Source organism: Equus przewalskii, chromosome 3 (assembly GCF_037783145.1).
Source record: "Equus przewalskii isolate Varuska chromosome 3, EquPr2, whole genome shotgun sequence".
In the NCBI taxonomy this organism is placed as follows: domain Eukaryota; kingdom Metazoa; phylum Chordata; class Mammalia; order Perissodactyla; family Equidae; genus Equus; species Equus przewalskii.
In genome coordinates this window covers 5,729,620-5,743,412 of record NC_091833.1, presented here as the reverse complement: position 1 = coordinate 5,743,412, position 13,793 = coordinate 5,729,620, and the positions used below count along the sequence as shown (strand labels likewise).

General features: G+C 33.6%; 1 protein-coding gene across 12 annotated transcripts in view; it reads right to left on the bottom strand.

Annotated features, from left to right (window-relative positions):
* The window catches only part of CHD9 (chromodomain helicase DNA binding protein 9), a 230,703-nt gene that overhangs the window by 50,470 nt on the left and 166,440 nt on the right, over positions 1-13,793 (bottom strand). For all 12 annotated transcript variants that reach the window (XM_070613643.1, XM_070613642.1, XM_070613640.1 and 9 more), the window contains 6 exons: positions 13,430-13,685; positions 12,110-12,320; positions 10,210-10,405; positions 7,758-7,925; positions 6,883-7,062; positions 488-598 (listed from right to left, as the gene is read on the bottom strand). In XM_070613643.1, coding sequence (XP_070469744.1) covers positions 488-598; positions 6,883-7,062; positions 7,758-7,925; positions 10,210-10,405; positions 12,110-12,320; positions 13,430-13,685 — 1,122 coding nt within the window. The remainder of the gene's footprint in view (positions 1-487; positions 599-6,882; positions 7,063-7,757; positions 7,926-10,209; positions 10,406-12,109; positions 12,321-13,429; positions 13,686-13,793) is intronic.

Genomic DNA, 13,793 nt, shown 5'->3' with positions numbered 1-13,793 from the left:
TGAGCTCACATCCATGCCCATCTTCCTCTACTTTATATGTGGGATGCCTACCACAGCATGGCTTGCCAAGCAGTGCCATGTCCTCAGCCAGGATCTGAACCAGTGAACCCCGGGCCACCCAAGCAGAATGTGTGCACTTAACTGCTGCGCCATGGGGCCGGCCCCCAAAGAAAACAAAGTTAAAGAGCAAAATAAAAGTAACCTATGATTTGAAGACATTTTAAAAATAAAAAAACATCATAATTTTAAGAATATAAATAATAACCAAAATTAAACTTTCCCTGTATTCCAACCTATCATGACAGATACCAGAAGTATTAAATTGAAGCAGTGTCTGACTCAATATGTGATCATTCTACTACCCCGTCAATTTATTTAAGCAGATAAATTTATTTCAGTAAGTACATAGTTGAACCTTCAAATATTATAAAAATAATACCAAATTACCCCAACAAGTAATTCTTTTTAAAGGAAAAGAAATACTTACTCTGCCACTGATGGCATCTATATCTATTTCTGCTTTTTTAGCCCATTTTTGCCAGAAGTTGGGATCATCTAAGGATATGTCTGTCCGGTTTCCAGATGCCACAAAACTTGCCTGAAATACATAATGGCAGTTTTTCGAAACATTTTGAAGCTTAGAGGAAGAAATCTATCAAAGTATATTTAAAACATTCTCTCCTCACATTTACTGTAGATAGAATTTGAATTCAGTATACATACATATATTCAAAGGCTGTCTCAAATGCAATGGTCTAAAACATAGCACAGCATCTGCTTAAAGCCAAAAGGCTTAATGCCAACACAGGCAGGAGTTTTAGAGGCCAAGTTACAGAAGTTATTACTGGTGTTTAACTCTTCACTTTTGGTTAGCAAGGATCAAATCTTTTGGTCAGGAAACTACACAGGACACACATATGCTTTCTGGAAACACTACATAAATATTAAGAAATTAGGTTAGAACAAGAATTTCAAAACTGCTTGACCAACACAGTTCATTTTCTGGGACACTCCTACTTTACTTTCATCACATTTTTAGATAGCTATGTCTCCTAAAGGAAACACAATACAGGATATAAGAAATAAAGAAAAATGAACCACTGTATTTATTTTAAAAACTCTTTTCCATACAACAAAAATACTGCATAATCACTGTAAAGATTTAAGAAATTACAGAGGACCAAAAGAAGAAAATGTAAGTGATTTGTTTTCCTAAATATTGTAGAAATGATAAAACTTTTTAGTTGGAATAAACTTTAGATAACAGTTCAACACTGTAACTTATAAACTAATAACCATTATTTGCAACTGAAATTCCTGAAAATAGCTATGACACTTCAAAGAAAAGGTATCAAAGTACTTTATAAAAATGAAATAAGCTGTGAGGATACATGATGCTTTAAGAAAAGAGGCTGAAAAATGCATGCTAACTCTTAGAAGAATAAATGGAAGAATATGGTCATATAAAAGTGAATTTCAAAGAATAAACGGATTTAAGATAATGCCTAATTATCTGAGACATAATGAAATGATAGAAATCTTCATTAAAAAAACCCATTTTGATGGAATTTTAAAATGCAGAAAATTACACATTAAAAAGATAATAAAACTGCTATAAGCAAACAAGCCATTTATGACATTCAAGATAAGTGGAAGCTTGAACACTGGAAAACTGATATCAAGGAATTACTGTTAACTTCATTTATTTATTTTTTTCTGCTTTTTCTCCCCAAATTCCCCCAGTATATAGCTGTACATTTTAGTTGTGGGTCCTTCTAGTTGTGGCATGTGGGATGCCACCTCAACATGTCCTGACGAGTGGTGCCACGTCCACGCCCAGGATGTGAACCAGGGAAACGCCCGGCTGCTGAAGCAGAGCACGCTAACTTAACCACTGGGCCACGGGGCCAGCCCCCTGTTAACTTTATTTTTAAATGTGATAACAGTATTGTGATTATGTTAAAGAAATCTTCATCTTTAGAGACACATATGGAAACATTTATAGAGGTGATACTACAATGTCTAGGATTTGCTTTAAAATAATATGAAAGGTAGGATAGTGATGAAACAAGTTAACCAGGAGTTGATAACTGCTGAAGCTGAGTGATGAGTACACAGCTTTCAGTATAAAGTTCTGTCTATATTTGTAGTTTGAGTCTTTATAAAACATCTAAAAAAATGAGTAGGAACGAAACTAAAAGCCTAAATGACTCTTGCTGAACTTTAAGATTCTGTTCATGACATTGCCTACCAAGTAATAAGTACATTTTTATTTATTTATTTTTTTATTTTTTTTATAAGTACATTAATTCCAAACATTCTTTTGAGATTGGGTTATTAAGATGCCTGTAGATAGTAAGTGTTTAAATATTATAAAATGTTTAAAAACGTGCATTTTGCTAGCATGTTTATGAAAGAGAAGTGACAGAAATAAATGCTTTAATGAAATGAATTTAAATTCTTTTTTTTCTTGCTCTAAATGATAACTTAATATCATGAAAGTACTGAAAATAGTAATTTCTTATTTCTTCGAGCTGATGAGTGTGGTTAGGCTGAATAATGACCCCCAAATATCTTTCTGGAATCTGGTAAATGTTAATTTACATGGCAAAAGGGACTTGGCAGAGGAGATCAAGGATCTTGCAATGGGGAGATTAGTCTATACTATCCCACTGGGCCCTAAATGTAATCACAACTGTCCTTATAAGAGGACAGAAGAGGGGATTTCACCACAGAAGAGGAAAAGGCTATGTGAAAACAGAAGCAGAGATTGGAATAATGTGGTCACAAGCCAAGAAACACAGGCACTCTTAAAAGCTGGAAGAGATAAGAAACAGATTCTCTCCCGGAGACTCCAGAAGGAACCAGCCCTGCTGACACCTTGATTTTAGTTCAGGTAAAACTTGTTTTGGACTTCTGACATCCAGAACTATAAGAGAATAAATTTGTATTGTTTAAAGCCACTAAATTTGTGGTAATTTCTTACAGTGGCAACAGGAAATAATATAGTGAGACATCTCTTAATGATAAACCACATATTATAAAAACTCATATCCAACTTAAAGAGCAAAGGCTAACTGGTTTCATAAAATGAAAAGTAGATAGCCATCAGCATCTAGATAAAAGTGCATGATGATAATTCATCAAAGTGGTATGAATGAGTATGAGGAACAGACATCGAACTATGCTCAAGTAAGTCCTAAACTGTGAGGGGACTTCAATGTGTTAAATCAGAAATGAATTTCTCATAATTGAGAACATATAATATTCATATTTTAATATCTTCATTAATATACACTCATCAATTTTCAGGAACAGTGAAAAGTTCATTGAAGCTCACAGGGTTTTATTTTGTACTATAGTTTCATTGATACATGCCTTTTGAGATTTAACCAATCCAGCAAATGAACATTTCCTGTACATGAATCGGAGAACATTTATCATGAAAAGCTGTTAAATATGAAAACTCATTAAAAGGAAACAATTAGATTTTTGAAACATATTACTTTATGGTTGCTTATCTTAAAAAAAATTCTATGTTACAATGGATAATCACCTTTATTCTGCTACCAGATAACTGTTGATAATTAAAATAATTTGTCTGGAAGAAACTGTACTTCACGATTAAATAGCTTTTTTTATATTTATTATAAGAGAAACGATAAATTTATTTTTCAAATAAATTTTTAAAAATATTTCTAAATAATTCCAGATGCTATTGTTAACTGACATATAACCTCTCTTCAAGATAACTTACAAAATTCTCAAGAATTGTTAACAATGGTTTAAGGCTTGAAATGAAATGCTTGTTGTGGAAGGTGTCATCAAGTACAGGTTTACTGACTACTTCCAAATGTTAAATCTTAATATCCTGTTCCCCAAAAAGCATTTTTCTTAAAGTGTATTCCTTCAATCATTAAATCCCTTTATTATTGGCAAGGAAAGACTTTTAAATGGTGAAATCCATCTTCTCACACATGAAAGTATAGCAGGCGCTGCAGAAGGGCCTAGAAATAAGCAATCCATCTGAAGCTTGATTCAGACTGTTTTGTTTTTCGTAAATTAAGCAATTCAAGGTCTTTTGTTTTATAACAAATTATAAAAAATCAGACTCGAAACTTTTCTATGTCTAAGATCCACCTGATTGCCTTTATGAAAATCTCTCAAAATAAGGTTTAGGTGATATAACCGCTTATAAATGAAGTTACCAATAATGACTTTTATTTGATGGATATGTACTACGTCTAAATAGTCCAACGGAAAGAAATACAGATTGGAATTACTTCATTTATCCAAACCACTGAAAAGAATTGTGCATAGCTGAAGTCTTTGGAAATTCCAGGAAAAAGTATAAAATACTATCACTTTATTTTTTTAAAGATTTTTCATTTTTTTCCTTTTTCTTCCCAAAGCCCCCCAGTACATAGTTGTATATTCTTCGTTGTGGGTCCTTCTAGTTGTGGCATGTGGGATGCCGCCTCAGCGTGGTTTGATGAGCAGTGCCATGTCTGCGCCCAGGATTTGAACCAACGAAACACTGGGCCGCCTGTAGCGGAGCACGCGAACTTAACCACTCGGCCACGGGCCAGCCCCAATACTATCTACTTTAAACCTTCGGTGCCATATTCCACTATGCCAAATGCCCATTATATAGTGGCATTCCCACCCAACTATGAAAATGAACAAATTATAAGACAATTATACGCAAATTCTCTAGACTCTCCTCAGCTATTGTGGTACCTCTTCAGTCAGCTCTCTTTCTAAATGTAATAGCAGTTACTTCCTGGTCCGAGGATTTAAAATAGATATTTAAATACTTAAGTATGTCACATTCTTAGAGCACAGCTGGTTATGATTAGCATATATCCAAGTAAAGTAATACTCACATAGCACTTTATATATAGTAAAGTAGGAAAAGCCAAGCATGCTTTCTTCTTTAACTCATAAAGGGTCAACTGTCTAAGGTTACTCCTTTATGATTCTGAATTTAAACCCTGGTGTTCTGACTTTCCAAGATTATCATCAACACTGTAAACAAGAAAACCTAGAATCACCTGTGCTTTGCATATGCCAACATTAAAAAAAAACAAAAAACTTTAAGGAGAATATCTCTATGCTTAGCCTAACCAACAAAAGCAAACTTTTTTGATTAAATTAACTCAATTTCAGATAATTTCAGGGATGAGGGAAAAAATATCTGCACCTATTAGTGTGTTGACAACTTGGGTAGAGCCAAGGAATCCAAAGTAAACAAGATTTCTCAGGAAAGTAGCTACAGCCAGGGTGTATCTACCTAATCATGACTAGTTTTAGTTCTCAGCCTTTTACTTTCCTTCCATAGTATTCCTTTTGTTTCCACAATACTTTCTTCTAAATTATTCTCTATTAACTTCCAAATCTATATCTGTATCCTAGGCAACTATCCTGGACATCTCCACTTGGATGCCCCGAAAATGCCACAAATACAATAGTTCCTATATTTTATTTTCTCCACGTGAATATCTTTCTCCTGCATTCTGTATCTTACTTAACAACAGCACGACCCTCCTAGCTACTTGAGTCAGAAATCTTCAAGTCATTTTTGACTCCTCCTTCCACAAATTTCTAACTGCTCTTCAACTCCTGTTGACTGAAGTGGGTCTCCACTACCCTGGTTCACTCATCATCATATCCTATTCAAGCCACTTCTCTGGTTATGCTGATTCTATTCTTTCTCCTTTCCAACTCATTTGAGCCCTTCGCAGTTGGGTCCAACCTCCTTAACCCCTTCATTTTCATCTCCATTTAATTCATCCTGTGCATCCATACATGCCCATGCCATATTCCTTGAAATCTTTCTTGTAGTTTATCAACTTATGATTCATTTATGTGACTTTCTCTCTCTTTTTGTAACACAATGACCCACACTTCCTTCAAAACTCAGCTCAAATGTTATTTTCTCTGCAAATGCTTTTCTGATTCTCTGCTCTACTATTTTACACAGAATTAGTAATTTTCTCCTTTACTTTTTTCAGCAACTAGAATCCTTTGATTTCAGTATTCAGTAAAGTGCCTGACACAAGACTTCATTAGTTTGCTGAAAGAATGCAAGAGAAAAATTTTCATTTGAAGATTGATATCATTACTTTTGGTGTAGCACCTGTACGACCAGCTATAACACAGTGCTCTCTATAAATATAAAGATAGACTTCCAGGTTAAAAGCAGAAATGGGGATGGAGAATGAGGAAAAGGTAGGAAAGTAGTAAAGTGGAAGAGAAAATCTGTATGAATCAGTGCAGGCAGGACAGAATACTGCAATAAAAAACTCTTCAGATGAATGCAAGATACAGGTTTACCATGTCTCTGTTGAAAAAAAAAAAAGGAATGTAAAAGCAGTTAGTAAGCTTGTAAAATGTTTCCCCCAAATAGGGTAGATATAGTTATTAACACTTCTTTTCAAGACACAAATTTCATTTTACCTTCCCCAAATTAGATTTAAATATTTAAAATGAAATTAGAAATCCTTGCTCTCCGTTAAGCACTTTAAATTATTATAAGTTATATAAGATGATTTAATCTCCTACACTACTACTTATATTTTGCTCTGACTTTGGCATATGTTTTCTCATTTCTAAATTTGATTTCAAATGTTCTACTCTAATACAACTATTTCTAGTTATTACACTTACTCCATTTCACTAGGATCAGAAGAGTACATATGAAATTTGATATGAGAGATTAGAAAAAATGAAGAAAAAAAATATTACCTATTCCTTTGAGCTAATTCAACTTATTTAAACATTAAGTAGGTGCTTTGAAAATAATTAGTAGAGTAAGAGACAGTTAAATTTGTTCAGCCACGAACATTTCTGGTATATGTGTAAGACAGCATTCACTGTTACCTTGGCAAATGTAGACCCGCGTCCTTCTGACTCAATTGTGATAGTCTTTGTGCGGCGCAGTAAGATCTGGTCGATGTCCTCCTCGCAGAACTTAGAGCCCTCGTCCTCTTCTCCCATAATGGCACCATACGCACCTCTCCGAAGCAGATCTTCTATTTCCTTTTTGGAAAGCTGCTGAATCTAGAGAGAAAACAATTTTGGTAACTTTTTTTAAAGTTCATAAAATGAGTAAGTATCCCTAAAGAATGTCAAAGAACACAGAGGTAATGTTTAAAGTGCATTTCGGGTTTGGGATGTACATTAAAGAGAATTCTCTGAAAGAATACATTGAAGCTGTTGACTCTACTATCTTTAAAATAAGATTTGCCATTTGCCTAAAATGGCTTCAGTTAAAACAAAGCCGACAGGAAAGGAAATCTCTCAAGGTTCTTATTAGCACTAGGATTCTACAGTTGTTATAAGCACAAGATATAAGACAACAATCTTGAGGGAAAATAATGGCAAGAAACGTCACGTATAATACGACAAAGCCAATGCTAGTAGTTTGACACTAAAAAAAAATTTGAAAAACTATAGAAATATTGCAGAAAATTCACAAATTGTATTTTCCTATGCCATGATATAAACCTTCTAAAAGTAGAGCAAAGAACTTTTACCTTGAAAACACATTCTTAGAATTCACAAGCACTGGAGCCAAACAGATAGAACGGAATTCAAAAGCATTAACTAAACATAGTTCTATTATGTAAGGAAGTGTTTCCTTACATAAAACCTTCTATTTAGTGTTCAGTATGGATCAAAATTAAATGATACATTAGCTGAAGTTAAAATTAAATGCAAACAAAAACTGCAAGTGAAAAAGAAAATATACTTACACCACCAACATTACTATCTCTTCCACTCATGCTCTGTAACACAGCCTTATCCAGACCCAGTTTCAGACTGGCTCGGTCAAACATTTCTCTCTCATATGAATTACGAGTTACTAGTCGGTAGACTTTAACTGCTTTATTCTGACCGATTCTGTGGCAACGAGCTTGTGCCTATAAAAAATGAAAGGTTATAGATTCAATTTATTTTACAAAATAGCACAAAAGGCATTACACAAAGGGCATTAATAGTAAACTATGTTGATTGAATATAAAAATATGTAAACATTTTTAGATACGCTTGCTACTGAATTAGATATAACCTTTTTCTGGAAAGGAAGGTGGAGCTTACTAAAACAAGAAATGATTCCACAATCAGCAATTAGTTAAAATTTAAACTTATATTTCAGAGATTATAAATCCATTAAGAATTACTGTTTTTTAAAGAGTGTCACCAATATAAGTTTAGAGAGGAAAATAAATTCTATGAACCGATTTTATTTTTTAGCTGCTGGCAACTCAAGCTTTAAATTTAAAATCTAATTTTAAATTTCTAGAATTTTTTCCACTATCCTATCAACAATCTTCTTAATAAATTTTAGTTGAGCTGGGTAATGTTGAGAGGGGCAAAAACCTAAGGTGAATAACTCTGGAGACCTAAATTTTATTTAAATGGAGAAAGAACTAACTATCGAATATGTAGACATGTTGGAAGCAGAGACATCAGAGATGACATAAGAGCTTCATATTTTATCTCGAGTTCCTACTAAAACTTTGTGTGATAAATTTTGAATCTAAAGGTTCTACACAATTAGTGGTCTACCTCCAAAATTATTAATCAACTTCTCATTATCTTCAGAATATTAAATAATAAATTGTGGCTTTAAAATTTATAGGTGGCGGGCTGGCCCGGTGGCACAGCGGTTAAGCGCAAAGGTTCTGCTTCAGTGGCCGGGGGTTCGCCGGTTCGGATCCTGGGTGTGGACATGGCACCGCTTGGCAAGCCATGCTGTGGTAGGCATCCCACATATAAAGTAGAGGAAGATGGGCAAGGATGTTAGCTCAGGGCCAGTCTTCCTCAGCAAAAAGAGAAGGGTTGGCAGCAGATGTTAGCTCAGGGCTAATCTTCCTCAAAAAAATAAATAAATAAATAAAATAAAATAAAATAAAATTTATAGGTGGCATTGATGCTATGCCCTTTGTTGACATCTTTATTCTATCCTTATTCATTTTGTGCTCTTTAGGACTCAGAATTGTGAATGAACAACTTTGTTCCAGGTCTAGGGAAAGTATAAGAGGTCAAATTTTTATTAGTCTATAAAGACTAGATCTGCATTAGCAGTCAGTAGGAAAAACCAAATGAGAGGGAGTAGTTGGGGAATCTGGCACAATTTTTCCAGTTCCTCCTCAGGTTCTATAATGTGACTGTATTATTTTATTTGAGATCAACATTTAGAACATCACACGCACAGTGGCAAGTTCTAAGTATAAATATGCATTCCAAGGGCAAATAATTATGTTTTGGGTTTAACCTACGTATTGGCAAACTACAGCCTGTGGACCAAATCTGGCCTGCCAACTAAGAATGGCTTTTACATTTTTAAAGGACTGTAAAAACCAACCAACAAAGAATGTGTGACAGTGACCTTATGTGGCCCAAAAGGCCTAAAATATTTACTAACTGACCTTCTACAGAAAGAAGTTTTCCCTGGTTTAATCTATTAATTTTAGATACGCCTTTGATATTTTGAACTAGATTACGTATAACTATACAAATGAGAAGTTAAAACCTTACCTTTTGTTAAGTCAGGTATATTCTCAATAACAATTTACTATAACTGGTCTTCTATCTTAAAGTAATTATATTAATTGCAATACAAATAAGATTATCATGAACAAGAGAATTTCTCTTACACTTTATCTTTCCTAGATGCTTCTCATCTGCAAACTTGACTCTCTTTGATCACTCTAATATTCCTATTTCTATGAAGTCCAAGTACAGTCTTAACTTATATGTATACCTTAATTTTCTACAATATTTCATAAAAAGGCATACTCTCTTATGTCTCAATTCTATGCATACTATATGATGATTGAGAAGATGAAATTAAGATAAGCAAGTATTTATTTTTAAGGATGCAAAATTCTGAAATTTTTATTACAAATAAGTTATTCTTAAAGCTTAGGCCTCTTTCAAATTTATGTAATATACTTTAAACAATTAAATACTGAACTCAAGTAGATAAACCTTTTTAGAACTCAGTAAGATATAAAATCTAAATAAATATATTTTATTGTCATTAAATTTAAATAATTTTACCTATTTTATTTGGCATAGATATTTCTTAGGGAAACATACATAGTAGTTTGCCCCGATTAAAATAAAAGAGGTCGATTATCAAAAATAGTTATAGGAATTTAAAAAAATTTAATTCTCTTAGCCAAGGAATTTATTTACCTGAAGGTCGTTTTGAGGATTCCAATCAGAATCAAAAATTATACATGTATCAGCTGCAGTTAAGTTGATGCCCAACCCTCCAGCTCGGGTACACAAAAGAAAAACAAATCGATCTGAATCAGGTTTACTAAATCGATCTATTGCAGCTTGTCGAAGATTCCCTCTGACTCTTCCATCAATTCGCTCATATAAATATCTATCAAATGAAATGCAATAAACTTAGATAGAGGACTATAACGAAAATGAAGACATACTGTATCAAATGTAAAGTCAGTTTTCCTGCAACATTATGTATACTATAAAATTAAGAAGCAACACTACCCCAACTAGTTTCTACAGTTTTACACTTCTCAGTGTTGGTGCTAAGGAGGAAATACCAAGTAATATAAAGATAAAAAATCTCTGCATTCCTGATGTATAGATAAAATACAATTACAATGAATGTCATTTTCAGAAGTTGGAATTAAAAAACAGTCCATTAAAACTACTTTGCTGATCTCATTATAATAAATGACTTTTTTTTTACAAGAAACAAAGACTTCCACAAAACTTTATACAAGAAGCCTACCAACATTTCTCTCTATCTCAATCATGTTACCTTCTCCACTGATATACTTGATCGTAAACTATAAATCCATCAAAGGCAAACTAGAATTCTAATTCTTTATAGTCATTATTGTCAAGCAATTAACTTTTAACACTTTTTATCTTTCCTCATTTAACATAAAACTCAGAATTGCTAGACATAAAGTAAAACAAAATACATAAAAATTTAGGAACCAGAAGAGGAATACATGTGACATTTGTCACACCTCTTCTAGTTCAAGACACTTTCTACATATAATTTACCAGTGTCTCAGCAGCAGCTCCACTCTTATCTCTAGTACCTGGGAAATGGGGGTGTGACTTCTAATAATGTTACTTTTGACGTTAAAGAAATTTGAAGTTTTCCATGAAATTCATCATAAGGGAAATTTATCTTTATCTCATAATCTCTCTTTATCTCTCTTTGTGTAAGGAGATCAAGAAAATGTAAGAATGAATTTTTAGGACTAGTGGAGCTTAAACTTCCTTCTACTTACATGGTATAAAATTGAGACTAATAATACACATTTGGAATGAGACTAAAGGAGTAGAATACTGATACTAAAAATAGAACTAGAAATAAAAATGAAAAATAAAAATGAACTACATAATCTCCGATAATATAAACTAGTATAGACCTTTACTTATCTATAAGGGTCAAAATCCACTGAACTAAAATCTACAGCTGAATCTTCAGACTCCCTTTTATATTAATATGTTGATATTTGATTGGACCACTAATGTTCTGATAAAATATCCTATTTATCCAAATACTGATTAGACAACATTTAAGACTATCTTACTGTCACACATCAACAAAACAAAACCCCACATTAAATAATCAGAAAAGATTAAAGCATGAACACATTTTATATATGGTAAGAGTCAAAGTGCAGCAAGTTCAGGTTCTAATTGTAACAATGAAACAGATCTGAAAAGGATCTTGTATCACTTTTTTTGATTTTGAAGATGGTTATAAAGCCATTTAAAGTGTCATTACTACAAGGTTTATGAATCAAGTATAAAATCTACACTAATAAACTCATTCTATTTTTAGGTCAACAAATACCCATCAATTTGCAAAGTTTCCTTAACCAATCTCCTTAACCCCGCCTACTATTGTAACATATGTAGGTTAGGAAGACACTGACACATAATCCTAAGCAATCTTTACTCATAGATTTAGATAGATTCTTATGTAGATGAAGAGAAAGATGTAAGTAAGGTTGGACTATAGTACAGTGCTGCAAAACCTTAATAATATATAGTTAGCATAATGCATGGTATAATTCAGTAGATGAATTATATGCTTTACCTTTTATGTATGAGATAGTCCTCCAGGATGTCAAGGCAGCGTACCATCTGAGAGAAGATGAGCACTTTATGACCTCCTGCTTTCATTTTGGGAAGCAATTTATCAATAAGGACCAATTTACCAGCAGACTGGATCATTGCTTGAAGATGAAAATCAGAAGCAGCTGGATTATACGTATCTCTAAATTCTCCAAGTATTTTCTCTTCAGCACCTGTCAAAGAAATACAAGACAGCATCAATGCACAAATGCAAGCAACTCCCAACCGCTTTCTTTTTTTAAAAAATAAAAATTAGTGCTCCTCTGTGCTTCTGTAACATTAAAATTTTCTGATGGTAGGTACATTGCTTTTATTAGAATTACTTATGTTTGTGGCTAAATACCAACCAACTCAGACTACACAATTCCACTGAGGATATGGACAATGTCTTTTCATCTCCCAGAAACCTGGCATAATGCCATATATAAATTTACGTTCAATAAATGTTTAATGAATGCTATTAGGGAAAGAATTAGTGAAAATGTGGCCCTAACCTAGGTGAGTAAACATTTATTTTTAAACAAACATTTAATATTTAGACACCAATATAACAGTGATCATCACTGAAGGGTAATCGTAATTAATGTGGATGTGTCTATGGGCATCCTGTTGTCCATCAAAACAAGGAAACAAGAGAAACTAAAAGGGAAGTCATGTTATAGGTTCTTGATGCATACTTCCTCCAGAGAGTCTAGATCAGCATTAAAGGCTCTCTGCCTTCCCTCAGCCTGTCCAGTCATAAAAGAATACCAGGATTGCAAGTGAGTTAGTTACTGGGCTAAGAAAACCTTTGTCTTAGATAAAGTAAGTGGGGAGTACATTTCCAGGAACAAGTGAAAAGACTCATGCATTGTACAGGGAGAACACTAGTAGAGAACTTGACAAGACCTTAAAAAGAAACATTATTACAGCACCAAAATTGAGAGACACTATCTAGGTTATGTGGACTGGAAAGAAATCAGGAAAACAAATTGTAAATCTGGAGGCCAAAGATGGGCTTTGCCATCTTCGTCCATGAGGGGGAGGAATTCTGGTCCAAGTTAGAGTGAACATAACTCCTGCCCTTGTAACCTGGTGTGCTAACATAGGACGCTATAATGTAGTAGTTCATACCGTCCCTGATTCTGAAACACTTGTAATCCCTTAGAACACCAGAGTAAAGAGTTACAGGATTACTGCCTTTCCTTGTAAAAGCCACAATAGCTGTAGTAGTGGTGTGTTTTTTTATTCATGAGTATTTGTTGAAAGAAAAAAGTATTTGTTTGTCATCCTTTTTAGCTACCTTTGATAAGATACGGATGATTACAGCACTTCCTGAGCTCCATCATGGTATTGACCAAGTTAGGTACATTAGTCTGTCCTGCTCCTTTGGATAAAAACGAAAAGTTCTTCTCCAAAATAGCCCGGTAGTATTTCTTTTGAATGTTGGTAAGTTCTACTTCAATGATAGTTTCTTCCTTAGGTGCCAACTTCTTTTCCACATCTTCTTTCAATCGTCTCAACATCATTGGTTTCAGGATCGCCTGAAGTTTCTGCACCTGCATAAAAAATGATGAAAAGATATATAATATACATGCACATTCAATTACACATACCTATACATAATTACAATGATAAGAGATTTGATGTACTTATTTACAAAGAAC